This window comes from Tachysurus vachellii, chromosome 14 (genome assembly GCF_030014155.1).
Source record: "Tachysurus vachellii isolate PV-2020 chromosome 14, HZAU_Pvac_v1, whole genome shotgun sequence".
NCBI classification, from domain to species: Eukaryota; Metazoa; Chordata; class Actinopteri; order Siluriformes; family Bagridae; genus Tachysurus; species Tachysurus vachellii.
This window is the reverse complement of record NC_083473.1, coordinates 6,934,491-6,952,472: the sequence shown is the minus strand read 5'-3', so window position 1 is coordinate 6,952,472 and position 17,982 is coordinate 6,934,491. Positions and strand designations below refer to the sequence as shown.

General features: G+C 37.1%; 1 protein-coding gene across 1 annotated transcript in view; it reads left to right on the top strand.

Annotated features, from left to right (window-relative positions):
- gfra3 (GDNF family receptor alpha 3) overlaps positions 1-13,200 on the top strand; it is a 48,940-nt gene extending 35,740 nt beyond the window's left edge. The window contains exons 8-9 of the mRNA XM_060887050.1: positions 8,086-8,291; positions 10,867-13,200. Of these exons, the coding sequence (XP_060743033.1) occupies positions 8,086-8,291; positions 10,867-10,900 (240 nt within the window). The 3' untranslated portion in view covers positions 10,901-13,200. The remainder of the gene's footprint in view (positions 1-8,085; positions 8,292-10,866) is intronic.
- Positions 13,201-17,982: the final 4,782 nt, after the last annotated feature.

Here is a 17,982-nt window from a genome sequence, read left to right as displayed (position 1 = left end):
ATACATAACATATACATACTGAAAAACTAATGTTAACATGCTACTGATTTCACTACTCTGAAACTATACTGCTGAACATTCTACTCAATGAACTCTTAGTTTAAACTGCACACCAAAATACATAAAATACTGAAACAGTAAATCTGACCACACTACTGAATTCACAGCTAATATATTGCTGAAGACTCTATTGAACACATTACTCAATAAACACATTACTGATATCACTCCTCAGAAACTATATTGCTGATCATGTTATTTGATTAACTATTAAATTAAACTGCTGAACACAGTGTAAAACATACTGAAACAGTAAATTAGAACATGCTTCTGAATTAGTAGTCTAAAAATATACAGTTGAAGACTGTACTACTGAAGACACTACTCAACAAACTACTAAACTAAACTGCAATACAAAAATTGAACAAACTGAACCAGTAAATTTCAACACACTACTGAAATGATGTACTGCTGAACACACTATGGAGCTAATAAACTAAACTGCATAACAAAATACATAACATACTGAAAAAATAACTTTCAACACCACTTGAATTCAATCATCTAATTTTTTTTTTTTTTTACTATTTAATAAAATGTTAAACTAAACTGCATAACACTGAACACAGAACTAAATTTACTAGTCTAAAAATAAACTTCTGAAGACACTACTGAACACACTACTTAATGAACTACTAAACTAAACTGAAGGACAAAATACATAATGTACTGAATGTACAATGTAAGGTTGACTAAAACCACTACTGAATAAATAAACTATAAATAAACTGATGAAGAAAAAACACAACATACTCAAAAACAAACACACTACTGAATTCCTTACTTTAAAATACACTATTCGACAAACTACTAAACAAAGTTCCAAAACATACCAAAAATCTAAAACTCTTGACACATAAATCCACGACTTTAAAACTACTGAAAACACGACTGTGAAACTAGCAAATTTTGCTACTCGATGCTCCACACAATGAACTACTATCTATACTGCTGAACTGAATTATTGTGCACAATATCCAACACCCTGAACACACTACACTGCTGACTTCATTAATTAAAAATGTACCACAGAACACAGTCTGTACATATTAAAACCTACTGAATACTCAAGCCAATGTACATAAATTAACACTGTTAAACACTTGTGCGTGACTTTATTAGCTGACACAATAACACACAGCAGAGTGTGACTGTCAGCTTACACTCAGAACCCCAGTGTGGGCCAGCTCTTCTAAATGCAGTCATTCTGGCTTTGGAACGAGGTGTTTTACTGAACGCATGGCTGAACAGGAGCACAGCCAAGACAAAGTCACAGCCCAGTGCTCTGAAATCCTCCAGCAGGAAGAGCTGTATGTGTGAACCAGACCGCGTTAATTGAATATCTTATACAATAGAGGGTGTGACAAGAGCAGCTTCATTATTATACAGTATGGATTTAAGAGCATACTTCAATTAACGCTAACATGGTTTACAGTGAAAGCTCCATCTTAGCTACATAAATGTGATCTTCATTAAATAATCCGATTGATATTACTGCATTGTGTGGGACAATTTAGAGTGATGAGTACAACATAACACAGCTACACAAACTGCCACACATAACATGACTACACAAACTGCTACATATAACACAACTACACAAACTTCTAAACATAACACAACTACACAAACTGCTACACATAGCACAACTACACAAACTGCTACACATAGCACAACTACACAAACTGCTACACATAGCACAACTAAACAAACTGCTACACATTACACAACTACACAAAATTCTACACATAGCACAACTAAACAAACTGCTACACATTACACAACTACACAAAATTCTACACATAACACAACTACACAAACTGCTACACATTACACAACTACACAAAATTCTACACATAACACAACTACACAAACTGCTACACATAGCACAACTACACAAACTGCTACACATTACACAACTACACAAAATTCTACACATAGCACAACTAAACAAACTGCTACACATTACACAACTACACAAAATTCTACACATAACACAACTACACAAACTGCTACACATAACACAACTACACAACTATGCAAACTGCTACATGTTACACAACTACACAAAGTTCTACACATAACACAGCTACACAAACTGCTACACATAGCACAACTAAACAAACTGCTACACATTACACAACTACATAAAATGTTACACATAACTCAACTAAACTGCTACACCTTATGCAACTACACAAACTGCTACACCTTATGCAACTACACAAAATGCTACATATAACAAACTACACAAACTGCTACACATAACTACACAAACTGTTACACATAACACAACTACACAAACTGTTACACATAATTACAACTACACAGACTTTTACACATAACACAGCTACACAAACTGTTAGACATTGCAAAACGTCATAAAATGCTAAATATAACACAACTACACAAAATGCTAAACCTAATACAACACAAACCTCTAAACAGAGCAACTACACAAACTGTTAAATCTAATACAATACACAGAGCAACTACACATAATAGCTATAAACTACAATGTTACACAGAATAGAACCACACCAATTACTGCAGCAAGACATCTACACAATCTGCTACACATAACACAGCCACGCAAATTACTGCACCAACACAACTACATGAATTTCAGGGTAACTTCTACACAGTCAGATGTACAGATCAGATGGACTTTTCAAAGTAGACCACTCTCTTTCTCTCTCTCTCTCTCTCTCTCTCTCTCTCTCTCTCTCTCTCTCTCTCTCTCTCTCTCTCTCTCTCTCTCTCTCTCTCTCTCTCTCTCTCTCTCTCTCTCTCTCTCTAGTTACAGTATGCATGCTTCCACTCTCCACTATCAGAACATTGCAGGTTACTGTGTATGATTTTTGGCTGGTGTTTGGCTGATTCACTGGATTGAGCAAAAGTTTGTAATCTTCACAACATACCATGATTTGTAATAAATTATTGTAGGTGAGTAAAAAAAAACAATTCTGTGAAAGTAGGCTTCACCAAGACAAATAATGAAGCTGACAGACTCAGTGTCTCGAGCAATAGCTGTAAGCTTATAGATGAGCTGAATAGTTCTAAATCTTTTATTTATTTATTTGTTTGTTTATTTATTTATTTATCTTTGTGGAAAAATGTAGTTTCCTGGAGCTTTCAGTCTTTTTTTGTTCTGAGAATGTTTTAAACATTTAAAAAAAAACCAATAATTTCAATGAGCACCTGAACAAAGACATCTATATCTATATATATATAGATATAGATATAGATATATATATATAGATATAGATATATAGATATAGATATCTATATCTATATATATATATCTATATATATATATATATATATATATATATATATATATATATATATATACACACACACACACATGTTTACATGTTTACAAATGACCACAGTACACTTTTTTTTTCTCTGGAACCTCCTTTTAAACCTCCTAGTGATTCAACTTGATCTAAGTGGGAACATTGAGTAAACGTTTCATCTAAACCTTCCTATAACCCGCTGAACACATTACATTCGAATAACGTACTCAGATGGCTAAAATAATCCATTTGAGCTTTACCTTACTTTCACTTCTCAACAGAGCTGCTGTTTATAACTCAGGGTAATTGATATAAAGCTCCACAAACGGGACAGCCAGTTGGAGCGGAACGCATTTTTACTTTTGTCAGCGCCGTGATGTGATCTTTGTAGGTAGAACCCAACATTCAAACAGCCTACGCTGCCACGTCCAATTATCAAGCCCTCCATCCCTCAAGCTAATGACTCTTGTAAGAAATTAAATCAATATTGATCTGCTGCGCTCTTTGCTATGTTCTCAGATTATATTGAGGCTCGGAATAAGGGAAGACCGCCAACATTTCATGAGAGCGACGAAAGCTTGGTGAAAACGTTACTGGCTCAGAATCTCAATCTGTTTCCATTTCACTCGACTCTTTGCTCACGTCTCAAGCTAACGTTTTAATTCACAGACCGACTCGTGTGAGTAGAGAGGCCAAACATCTGTCTGTGGACACGACACAGCTCATGGACCTGCATCTTTATTAGCGTTCACTGCTGAGGGATCAAACTAGAAAGGGTTATTTGTTTTGTTAAATACGCTATAAATCATTTGGGCTATAATTAAATTGACACAACAAACATAGATGTTTTTTATCTTATGTTAAAATAATAGTGATTAAAATTTATATTATTTTGGCATTATACATAAAATCAGAGTGCACAAGGCGTCTGTAGATACTGTAACCATTTCATCCAGAAGATACGTGATATATGAAGTCTAAGCTCAATAGCATACACTACTGTAGCATACACTTAAAATAAAAAACAAAACAAAAGATTCTTTAAAAAAAGTTAAAGAAAAAAAACATGGTGTGTATTTTAGTAGCAGGAAATTAATATATTAATTTATGAAGCTCATTTAAATTTCTTTTAGTTTTTAAGGACATATTGATTGATTTCTATTTAACAAATTTATGTTTTAATTCATGATTTTTTTATGAAAGCTGGAAAGATGTTTAGAAATAGCTCTAACTCAGTATGATTCTGTATGGTTTAAGGAAATGTTAAATGGGTTTTTTTTAAGAATTATTTCCAAAATATAGAATTAAAGAGTGTGTTAGGTGGCTGCACTTAACAAACTATGAGATATGAGATCTGAGCTATTCATTTCTGTTTATGTCACAGTTTCTCCTTCGTAAGCTTAAAACACAAGGACTTATGAAAAAAAGAAAGATTACTCTTAATTTATTTCTTAAAAATAAAATACATTTCTATTAATAATTTATTCGTTTTTTATTAATATTGAATAATTTAGCATTTTCCATGATTTATTTTTGTAGGAACATATTTTTGGATGTTTTTTTTGGAGATAAATTTAAGTCGAATAAACATTTTTTTACTTTTTTATTTGATTTTTGAAGCAGGTAAAGGAAGGTAAAAAAATGTTTTTCTTTATTGAAGATTATTAAATTGTCTAAAACTCTTTAAGCAAGAATAGCAGAAATTGCTGGATGTTTCAGGAAACAGTAATTTATAGAATTACATCTTGAGAGAGAAAAGTTCCACACACTTTATGGTCTTTTTTTTATTGCGGGAACAATAACACATTTTAATATCCAATCCTGACTGATTTATACTGTGTGTGTGTGTGTGTGTGTGTGTGTGTGGTATGTATGTGTAGGTCCACCTTGATTAAACCACTAGATAAACGTTTTTCGTGTGTGCGCATGATAGTCTTCTTTTCTAATTTTTCAAAGACACATGAAAATCATTCAGTCTGGTCGAGTAGAAATCCCATTAATGTGGTGAGTCAGAGCTCAAGCTTTCAACACAGAAACACACGCTGCTACACTTTGTGCTTTAGTATCTGAGAACAGGAAGAGCTTCTAATTATTGAAATAAAAATGACAAGACAGTGAACTGTTTTTTTTTTTTAATCCTGTCACTATATTTTGCTTCAATAAAACTGTGTCAATGTTCAAAAGACTGGAAACAGTGTAGAGTGGAACAAAGAGTAAGGAGACAACCTTCACGATTAGTTGTGTTATGTTGTGTAACAGTTTGTGTAGTTGTGTTACTTCACAACAGTTTGTGTAGTTTTGTTACTTGTAGCAGTTTTGGTAGTTGTGCTATTTGTAGCAGTTTATGTAGTTGTGTTATATGTAGCAACTTGTGTAGTTGTGTTATGTGTAACAGTTTTTGTAGTTGTGTTATATGTAGCAATTTGTGTAGTTGTGTTATGTGTAGTTGTGTTATGTGTAGCAGATTGTGTAGTTGTGTTGTGTAGCAGTTTATGTAGTTGTGTTATATGTAGCAATTTGTGTAGTTGTGTTATGTGTAACAGTTTTTGTAGTTGTGTTATATGTAGCAATTTGTGTAGTTGTGTTATGTGTAGTTGTGTTATGTGTAGCAGATTGTGTAGTTGTGTTGTGTAGCAGTTTATGTAGTTGTGTTATATGTAGCAACTTGTGTAGTTGTGTTATGTGTAGCAGTTTGTGTAGTTGTCTTGTAGGTAGAAATTTTTGTAGTTGTGTTATGTGTAACAGTTTTTGTAGTTGTATTACATGTAGCAATTTGTGTAGTTGTGTTATGTGTAGTTGTGTTATGTGTAGCAGATTGTGTAGTTGTGTTATGGGTAGCAGTTTGTGTAGTTGTTATATGTAGCAATTTGTGTAGTTGTGTTGTGTAGCAGTTTGTGTAGTTGTTATATATAGCAATTTGTGTAGTTGTGTTGTGTAGCAGTTTGTGTAGTTGTGTTATGTGTAGCAGTTTGTGTAGTTGTGTTATATGTAGCAATTTCTGTAGTTGTGTTATGTGTAGTTGTGTTATGTGTAGCAGATTGTGTAGTTGTGTTATGTGTAGCAGTTTGTGTAGTTGTTATATGTAGCAATTTGTGTAGTTGTGTTGTATAGCAGTTTGTGTAGTTGTGTTATGTGTAGCAGTTTGTGTAGTTGTGTTATATGTAGCAATTTCTGTAGTTGTGTTATGTGTAGTTGTGTTATGTGTAGCAGATTGTGTAGTTGTGTTATGTGTAGCAGTTTGTGTAGTTGTTATATGTAGCAATTTGTGTAGTTGTGTTGTGTAGCAGTTTGTGTAGTTGTTATATGTAGCAATTTGTGTAGTTGTGTTGTATAGCAGTTTGTGTAGTTGTGTTATGTGTAGCAGTTTGTGTAGTTGTGCTATGTGTAGCAATTTTTGTAGTTGTGTTATGTGTAGCAGTTTGTGTAGTTGTGTTATGTGTAGCAGTTTGTATAGTTGTGCTATGTGTAGCAATTTTTGTAGTTGTGTTATGTGTAACAGTTTTTGTGGTTGTGTTATATGTAGCAATTTGTGTAGTTGTGCTATGTGTAGCAGTTTGTGTAGTTGTGTTATGTGTAGAAGTTTGTGTAGTTGTGTTATATGTAGCAGTTTGTGTAGTTGTGTTATGTATTGCAGTTTGTGTAGTTGTCTTATCTTATATCTAGCAATTTGTGTAGTTGTGTTATGTGTAACAGTTTGTGTAGTTGTGTTATGTGTAACAGTCTGTGTAGTAATTTGTGTTGTGTTGTTGGATGTTGTATCATCTCCATGGCTACACGGGTCAGACTCAGGTCATTACTATTAGATTTGGATTAAAACTCACACCGTCATTTAAACAGAATTCAATAAAAGGTCAGAGGTCAAGGCAAATGCTGTGTTGTTTGTCTTCATATGACATTCAGCATGGCTGATTATCCATCCATCCATCCATCCATCCATCTATCTATCTATCTATCTATCTATCTATCTATCTATCTATCTATCTATCTATCCTTCCTTCCTTCCTTCCTTCCTGTATATATCTGAATATCCATCCTCTGAGGCAGTTTATTGAGCACTTGCAGCATTTTTGTTGTGTTTCTGTGTTTACACACAGGACCATGTGTATATCCTCTGTGTGTTTGGGTCTATGTGTTTACACACTGGACCACGTGTACATCCTCAGTGTGTTTGTGTGTGTGTGTGAGCATGTGCACGCACACACAGAGTGCAGGGGCTTAGATATAATCTGGGCTTCCAGACAAAAAGGATTCAATTCCTTTTCCACTGTCACTTCTACCTCCCTTTTTCAGCCAAACCTTGCTCGCTTCACCAGAAGTCTCTCTGTCTTTTCTTGATCTCTCTCTCGCTCCATCTTTCCCATTCTTCTTCACGTGTTCGTCTCTTTCGCTGCCGCTCGCTCCGTGAAAGGATTAGTCAGAGGTGTTTGCGGGAGGCAGTGCATCAATCAGACTTTATTAGTATTAATTTATTCATGCCCATCTGTCACTCTCTCACTCTCCCCTGTTATCGCTACTTCTTAATCCCTGTCTCTGTAACACTCTTTCTCTCTCTCTCTTTTTTTCTCTCTATCTGTCTGTCTTCAGGCTCCCTCACATCACACAGGTTGGTGTCGGACAGGTTGCTTCATTCATGTCATCCCGACGCCCCTTTTCCCTCGTCAATGTCTCTTTTTCTATCAAGACAGTCATTTATTTGTTGTTTTCATTCTCTTTTTGGTGTCAGGTGGAGGAGAGCGAGGAGGAAAAGAACGAGCCCGAAGATGAGATAGATCCAGTGGACGAGTTCAACGTCATCCCTCCGTTCCCAGAGAAAGCGACCGTGACCGATTTGGGTTCGGAAACGGGCAGAGTTCAAGGCCAGGCCTCGTCCCTTTCAGCCTCCCTTTATCTTCTTCTTCTTCTGCTGCTGCTCGCTACCCTCAGCTGGGGGTAGAAACCAACTTCATTCACACTCATATATACACTTACATATAAATACCCACTTACATCTGCACACACCCTCCTTAAAATAATCACTCACACCCACTCTAAAGACTCAAAGACTTTATACTGAGGGATGGAGAGAATGCAAGATGAAATGAGATGCAACGAGAAGAAGAGGACAGAGGACAGGAAAGTCCTCTCCTATCCACTACTGTCCTTTCCTTTCGCTCTGTTTCTCTTTTTCGCTGAGAGGGCTGTGTGTAGCTCGCTGATCGCAGCTTGTCCCCCAGGGAGTCGCTCTCTGAATCTGATTCTGTGCCAATTGTTTGGAAAATGTTTGAAAAATTAGGAATCACGATTCATGATTCATGACTCATTGGACTGAATTGAATGGGATATATTTTAAAGCCTGACTGTCATCGAGTGAATCAGTGAATCAGTGAATCAGTAATGTGATGTATCTGTTGTGTAATTCTCCTTTGCTATGCTGATGTTGGCTAACCGTCAGTCAACTTGCACCGCTGTTTGGGAATTGCTGTATTGCTTTTCTCCAATGACACGGCTACGTATGAATGCACAGCTTGTTTTTTTTTTTTTTTTGCACTTAGACATCTTGTGCATTTTCTCATTACTGAAGCTTTTATAACCGTGTGTGTTTGTGTCTGCATTTATGTGTGTGTGTGTGTGTGTGTGTACAGTATGTTTGCACTTTTGTCAACATCAGAAAAAACCTCATACAATATGTGTCCACTTGCAAGTTGCCGCACTGCATCTAATTTATTTCAGTGAAGCAGCTCTGCTGGTGTGGTGATTGTGATAGTCCTCCTTGCGGTTTTAATATGGTTTTAATCCCACTTCCTTGCCATATCACAATTATTTTAATTAATTAAAATTAATACTCTTGGCTAAACCTGGTTATCTATTAGCAAATGTTGTAACACACAGTCCGTCATGATTAGCATTACTTCACGTCACTTGCCGGACTGAAACCAGTGGAAAATGCTATTAATAACAACACAGGAAACTATTCACTAAAACTCGACAGTTAGCCTAATACTGATATTACTTAAGCTAACAAAAAAAGAAAGTTTACATACAACAAATTACCAAATGAAGGTTATCATTAGCTAAGAGCACAATGACATATAGCTAATGTTATTCTTCTCAGTTCTGTCATTTTTTTAAAAACTATTTAAATAAAAAAATTCTTTAAAGCTAGCTAATTAGCCTTGATGTGCTATTAAATAAGCTAGCTAGCATCATAAGTGATGCTTGTTTTACAGCATAATAGTAAACATAAGAGCTAGATTGCTACGAATTCAAAATACAATTATGCTATTGTAATTTTGGGTTACAGTGAGAGTAGTTACAGTGAGAGTATTTGCCAGATGTTTCAGTCAAGTAACTGTTTGCTAGCTAGCTCATTAACCTTAGTTTGCTTTTAATCCTGCTAACTAGTGTTGTAAGAGTCTTGCCATTTTACAAGGTTTGCGAAACATAAACAGCTAGCCAAATCTAAGCAAAATTATGCTAATGAGTATATTTCTGGTTCCAATGAGGTGCTGCTAAACAAAAATAGATTGAAGAATAGAATTGGTAGTTACTGAATAAATGAAAGAGGTGTTAAATAAGATGTTGTTACTCTGAGAGTATTAGCTTGTAAACAATACATGAAGCTATCAGAACACCGGATTATGGACAAAGGATGTTTCTTATATTTCTTGCTCATTCACCACACCAGCATTTAACTGATTTTATGTGAGAAGATATTATTTACACTGACGGATAAAATAAATTAAGGATTAACCTAATTAGCAAAGTGAAAGGCTAATGCATGCTAATATAATGTGAAAAAACCTCCCAAAAAAGAAAAATATCTAGTGTGTTCTTAATCAGTGTAAATTTGATTCAATAAAATATACAAAGTAGCTAAGCCTGGATAAATTCACTTACTCCAAAAATTGAAAGACAAATTTTCCTCAGGTTTGTTTACTTTTACTTGATTGCCATGACAACAAGCATAGAAACGTAACCGCGGTGACGGAATAATGCAAGTAGATATGTATTGTTATAGAATTGATTCTTTTTCTTAAGTGAAGCTCCAGGTACACTCACTCACTCACTCACACACTCACACACACACTCACTCACACACACACACACACACACACACACACACACACACACACACACACGTGCGGCGTTGACCCTCCACCAGTGCAGATGCAAGCGCTTTTTCTTTATTGCTCTATCTGTGCTGTGCTTTAATTTTTTGAGTCAGCACCAGACTGTGGACTCTAACCAGGGGCATAAATAATAAAACACACACGCACACACATACACATATTGGAACAGTATGACTAATAATAAAGTTCTAAGTTAATAAATAAGGGTGTACAAACAAACGAATAAATAAATAAATAAATAAGTAAATAAATAAATAAATAACAGCAGGGATGAAGAAGTGAGTGTACAGCAGTGTTGGGGTCCAGGCTGGGTTGGGAACCTGCAGGTGGAAGTTATTTGGCAGCCAGAGATAATGGGTTCTAACGCAAACTGTTTATCTTGTTGTGCGTTGCAGGGGAGAAGAATTGCTTTTGATAGAGTGTGGATGAAAAAAAGAGAGATAGAAGAGAAGAGAGTTGACAAAAAGAGAGGAGAGGAGAAGAGAGACCCTCCAGCACAAACATACAGTCAAACATCTCCAGCTCTTTTTGTCATCTAAATCTATCGCTGACATTAATGTTTTTCTTTCTCTCTCTCTCTCTCTCTCTCTCTCTCTCTCTCTCTCTCTCTCTCTCTCTCTCTCTTTTTTTTTTTATTCCTCCTGTCTTGTGGCTGAACACACCAGAGCATCTTTCCTTCTCTTCCTGAGGGGCTTTAACATGGAAGGGTTATTAAAAACCCCCGTTTTGTCCTCACCCCTTCTATTGTGCTAGTTCACGTGGATCTAATAGTGATGGTGAAGAGGTGAAGCTTCTGCCGGGTCTCAATGTTCTTGATGCTTTTCAGAGGAAGCGCCTCAGATTTCACCACGTACACGTCTGAACAATGACCTCCCCAAATTGGTCTATTATGTAGTGTGAATGGAATAAGCAGACCGTCGATCGAACCGCTGTTCAGCCTCACGGCCGAAGGTCAGCCAGCCCTCGTGGCTTGTCTTTTTTTTCTATTTCTTTTCTTTTTTTTAAATATTGAATTTAAGTGACAAATTAAATTGTCAGCGAAAAAAAAAATAATGGCGTTTAGGAGTTAAGGTGAATAAACACATCACACTTCTACATTACTTGTGTTAAAAAAAAGAAAGAAAGTGCTACAGGACATAGAGACAAGTTAATATTATTGGGCAAGTAATCATTTCTGTCATGATTCAGCAATTTCTGTTCGTCTAGAGATGAAGAAAAAAGAAAAAAGGCTGCAAAACTATCAAGGCTCTGCAAAAGGCCATTGTGGAGATTAATTAACATACATTCTTTGATCCAGAACCACAGTCTTATACATGACAGAAAGGAAGAAAGAGACAGATTTCTTGTGATGTAAATTTTTTGTTCATGACTTCACATATTATTATTATTATTATTATTATTATTATTATTCACCAGATCAGGGCTGGGTTATATCTAAACCTACAATAAAACAGTTCCTGATATGGTCAAACAGACATGTATATATAGTGCAGTATGAAATTTTGAAGCAACTTCACACAAAATAAATGATTTAACACCAAAATGAGAAAGAAATCAAGTGGAAAAAAAAGGAAACATTTAGTTGTTTACTTGCTACTTAAACAGTAACAGTGCAGTTAGTTGTTGCAATATCTCAGGAACAGCTAAAGATTTCTTTTGTGAAAAATCATCATCATCATCATCATCATCATCATCATCATCATCATCAACATCATCTCAGAGGGGGACAGTGGAATAGTGATTTGCAAGTTTGTCTCTGTAGTTGTGGGTTGGATTCCCTTCAATGATGTGTGTGTGTATGTACAGTATGTGTATGCATGTGTGTGTGTGCGTATGTGTGTGTGTTTGTGTATGTGTGGGTATGTATATGTGAATGAATATGTGTGTGTATGTATGAGTGTGTGTGTGTGTGTGTGTGTGTATGTGTGTGTTTCTCTGTGTATGTGAACGAATGTATATGTGTGTATGTATGTGGGTGGGTGTGTGTATGTATGTATGTGTGTGTATATGTGAATGAATATATGTGTGTGGGTGTGTGTATTTATGTGCGTGTGTACTGTATGTGAATGAACATATGTGTGTGTGTGTTTGTGCGGTGTGTTTGTGTCTGTTTCCTCTGTGTACTCCTGTTTCCTTTCCTAGTCCAAAGACATGCCTTGAAGGCTGCTTAGCATCTTTAAATTGTCCGTAGTGTGTGAGCATGTGTGTGATTGTAGCCTCTTCAGTGTGTCTCCCCACCTTGTGCCCCAAGTCTCCTGAGATACACTGTAAGCTCCAGGCTCCCTGCGACCTGCTGTTTAGGGTAAACAGTACAGAAAACAGATGCATCGTCATTTTGCTCAGCCTTGATCCAAAACTATTAGACAACAAGAAACAGAAACGCTCCCCTTTACAGAAACGTCTAAAAGTACAATCTGTTTTTTTTTTTTTAAATAAACGTGACTCGAGCAGATCGTGTTCACGTAGCAACCTAAATTACTGTCATATTTACAATCATTCTCTTCATTCAGTATTTACTATTTCCACAAACCTTATAATAAAGAAATAAATTCAACGAATCACTTTATAAATAATTGGTATGTTTAAAAAAATCGGGCTTTATCTCTGTGTATTGCAGAAATATATTCTAAAATATATTAATATATCGAGTGATTGATCAGAATTTATTTGGGCTTATATTCTTTACACGTCGATATTGTATAAAACTAAAAAAAAAAAAAAAGAATCCCCAGAATCATCTACAGCGATGTTGTTGATATATTTCAGTCTGTGTACAATGAAAAATGTGGCTATTTGTTGAAATAAAAGAAAATGACCCGATATTATTAATGAAAGGAGTCTGTCCATGTCTCTGGTATTAAAGGGATATTTGCGGAAGGTCCAGAGACTTGATGTGATCTAAACCCCGGAATCTATTTATTACTCATGTATTTTTTTGCAGCAACTTAATTTACCCCTTAAATTGAATTTGAATTTGATATTCGGACGGAGATGTGGAGATCGCTCCTGACGCAGGCAGCGCTTGTCCAATCAGACGCCTTAATTAAGAACACGCACGTTTGCGGCGGGAAGACTGTGTGTGTGTCCAGATGACGCTCAGCTCCTGTGATGGCTTTGTGTAATTTTTTAATTGCTGTCACTGAGCAAAGATCACAGAAAGGCAGAAAGACAAGAAGCAGTGCCAGCGATGTCCCTGCCTTACAGTAATACGTTGGTGTTTTTTTTTTTACTGAAACAAACAAACAAGCCATGCGTTAAATGACTGCAGAGAGCAGGATATCAGAGGCACTGAGGCAGAGAGGTGATTGTAGGCTGAATTTTTTTTTTTTATACCTTTTTGTGTTGATGTGAGTGTGAGCCATTACTATAGAGTGTAAACACATCCTGCTTTAATGTGATAATGTCGAGCATTAATATCCAGAGAGAGAGAGAGAGAGAGAGAGAGAGAGAGAGATCAATGGTTCGGGTTGATAGAAAGATCAAGAGAGTGACATAGAGAGAGACAGACAAACAAACACAGAGAAATAGACAGCTAGGCAGAGAGATACAGATAGAAAAACTGATAGATAAGAAGAGAAAGAGACGGGTATAGACTGAAAAACAGGCAGAGAGAGAAAGAGAGTGCCTGTATAAGCTTGTGTGAGTGAGACAGATACCAATACTGTGGGGAGCGGAAGAGATTAAGAACAATCTCAGAGAGAGAGAGAGAGAGAGAGAGAGAGAGAGAGAGAGAAAGCGAGAGGAGGGAAAAGGTGAAGAAGAAAAAGAGAGAGTGAGCGAGTGAAAAGATATAGGGTATAAACAGAGGAGAGGCAGAAAGCTTGTGAGAGGATTAGGAGTTCTCAGAGTCGGAAAGATTGTACGAGGATGAAAGACTGAGGAAAAGTCGTCCTGAGAGAGAGAGAGAGAGAGAGAGAGAGAGAGAGAGAGAGAGCATCAGCAGGGTTGAAACAAGCTTTGCTAGTCAAGGCTGTGTTCTGCAAATGAAAGCGGAGTATCTGACTACTTCACTAATACTAATAGCAGGTTATGTGTGTCTCTGCCTCTCACACACACACGACACCTCGTTTAAACACCCCAGCTTTTACACACTCTTTTACTTTCTTTTATCCTTCTCTCACACATTCTTTCAAACATTTCCATCGCTGACATTAATGTTTTTCTTTCCCTCTCTCTCTCTCTCTCTCTCTCTCTCTCTCTCTCTCTCTCTCTCTCTCTCTCTGGCTTTGTCCTGCAGCAGTGCTGTGTGTTCAGTGGACTGTATCGCTCTCAGTTCCACCCCACACTACAACCCCAATTACACGACCATAATTAACACCGCTAATGTTTTCCTAATGAACAACATTCACTAAAGAAAAAAAATCACAAAATCACCATCACCGTTAAAGGCCGCATTTAAACCGAGCGCACGTAGAACACAAAAGCTTTATTCTGTACTAATTGACGCCTCACAGCTTTCCGCCTGCCGTTTTTGTGGGTCGTTGAGTCCTACATTAGTACACGACTTTAAAGCAGCATGACACTAGCGCTTTGTTTCCCAGCATTGAATTTCTTTTTTATGTTGTTTGTCTTTTGGGATCTGTGTTGACACTGGACCTTAGTATTCGCACTCCTCTGTTGACTGTGCACACACATCCGCAGACCACGGACAGATGTACAGATGTACAGACGATCAGATATATGCTACAGCACACGGCCTTTCACGGCACGTCATAAAATGTTTTCAGCTTTTTCAGAATTTTTTTTCTTTCTAGAAAGTTTTGACGCTGCTCTGATCCAGGCAAAGGTCTCTGCTAAACCACGTCCTCGTCCGCACACACACTCTCTCCACATTCTGCTCTAAACACGCTGCTCGTCAGAGAACCGTGTAGATCGTTTAGATCCTTGTGTCTTTTTTGTTTACTTTTTTTCTTAATTCACGACCATAATAAAAGAACCATAATTACATTTACAACAAAAATGAAAAAATAAAAAGAGGATTCAAGTGAGCTGCTGGACCAAAAATATGACAAAGCCAGAAGGCTGGTGCTTGTTGTTAAATCATGCCGTTTAAATCTTGGATATGTTTAGAAAAAAAAACTGCAAAAGTTACACCTCACAAATGAAAAAAAAAAAAAACCTGAATGATAAAAATCCAGATGTACTGTAAATCCTGTTTTCCATCTGAAGCCATTGTAGCTACTAAATCTGTTCAGTTTACTTCTGAATCTCACAGTTCAAGTGTTGGATATCTGAAGTTAAGGGCTTCAGCATCAGGTTACGGTGTGTGTGTGTGTGTGTGTGTGTGTCTCCAAGTCTTTGTGCGTTTTCTCTGGGTTCACTGGTTTCATCCCCTCTACAAACAAAAAAACTGCTCTTAATTACCCGTAGTTGGGATTGTGTGTGTGTGTGTGTGTGTGTGTGTGTGTGTGTGAGAGAGAGATGTATTCCCAATTCATTCCAGTGACTTCACTGCAACCTTGAAAAGAAAAAAACGGTTACTATAGAAACAGAAACCTGATTGATTAATCCCGCTCTCAATATCGAGTTAAATTGGTGGCTACTTAAAATTTTGGTCACAACCCCACTGTGTCAGATATCTACCTAGACGCCACAAAAAAAATCCTGTTTGGCATTTTATGTTCAAATAAACCATTTTATTAGAAAGGACACTATTAAGGTGTTTGTTGAGACAGCATCTATTGGGTCCTGTAAAAGAAAAATGATCCAAAAAGGTTTAGGATTGTTTTTTTTTTCATAGAAACTCTAAACCCCTTATATACTGTATAATCCTCCTGAATTCCCTCAAAATTAGAAAATCACCACATATCCTTAGCTCTACAAACACTCGACATCCCTGCAGGACATTTTCATGGTCTAAAATGTACTTTAATGTTCAAGATGAAACTCTGAATAGATGGAGGAATAGATTTGGTGAGTCGAGTGCTGCTATGTGCATCCGATACCCGTGTTGACTTGCTCCAAATCCTCCCTACACCCCGACTGTACACTGCCTCTCCACCTCACTCTAACTCCTCCCTCATCCCTGGTGTACAGTTTTCAGCTGAAGTTGCTCTTTCATGTTCCTCTGAGATCGGCTCCTTCGACACTTCTTCAAAGATGACTAGTTTAACCTGACACAGAGCCAGAGGAAAAAAAAAGTTTGCCAAGGTTAAACAGCGACGCTGGCTTTAGTTCACAGTCACTCTCAGCTGTCATGGGTGCCGCAAAACACGGCCTTCTTTCCCAAACGGATCAGATCCCTGAGCCGTGACTCTTTATCCAGACGACGCAGCGGTGTCGGCTGGCAATCAGTGCTAATTCAGAATTAGTCACATTAGCACAAGTAGTCATGGCCTGGGAGTTCCTTATGGGCTCTGGAAGTCATTTCTCAGCCTTCACACTCCTTTTGGTATTCAGGTTCTGCGCTGTGTCCTGTTTCCTATCAAGTGTATTAAGAAAAAAACTAAAGAATGAAATCACTGTTGCTGTGTACCATTAATAATGTTCCATCTGAAATAAAGGAAGAAATGATCGGTCTGACTTTGACAGTCTGGGTGTTTTTCTTTCTTTCTTTCTTTCTTTCTTTCTTTCTTTCTTTCTTTCTTTCTTTCTTTCTGTCTTTCTGTTTTTCTTTCTTTCTTTCTTTCTTTCTTTCTTTCTTTCTTTCTTTCTTTCTGTGTGTGTATATATGTGTGTGGGTTTGCTTTATATTCTAAGCATACAGTATACTCGCTTATCTGACGCTTATGCACACACGCCCCGAGCTAGTATAATGTCAAGGCTATGACTCTAGAGTAACATTGTACAAATGTATACATTTGTGTGTGGGTTTCATTTTTATATCCTATAAATAAAATCGTTTTCTAGAGCTCGGATGGTTTCCTCTGTTACAGAACACCTTCATTCGAAAGTATATGCACCCTAAGCAAGTTCGAGAAACTCTTTGACATTGTGTGTGTTTGTGTGCGTGTGGCATGAGAGCACTGTTTGTCGATACCTCAGGGTGTATCTGCGTTGTAATTGCATCATGCCCAATCAAAGCATCAGTTCTTAGGAGGGCAACGACAACGGAGTTTCCCTCTCTCTCTCTCTTTCTCTCTTAGTCTATCTCTCTCTCTCTCTTTGACATATGGGAGCCACACAGAGCCCATTTATTTATTAATCAGATTTCTCTCTGTCCCACCGTGTTCAATCACAACACGGCTGATGAGATTACAGGCTCTCTCCTTTCTCACTGAGCGACTACTCCTCCCCTCCTCCATCTTTTTCTCTTTACCACCCTGATCTTCTCGCCGTGCAAAGTTAGCGGAGTCGAACCGAACACACCTCGGGCTGAAGGTGAAAAGGAACGTTTTTAGGCGACTAACCTTCGAAAGTGGCAAAGCACTTAGATGGAAATTTACACACCCTCAGAAAGAGATGGACAAAAAAAAAAGACCTAGGTTTTGTTTTTGATAGCAGGAAAAATTCGCTCTCCAATTTATATTCTTCGTGTGTGCCTTTCTTTTTTTCTTTCTCCGGGCCTCTTG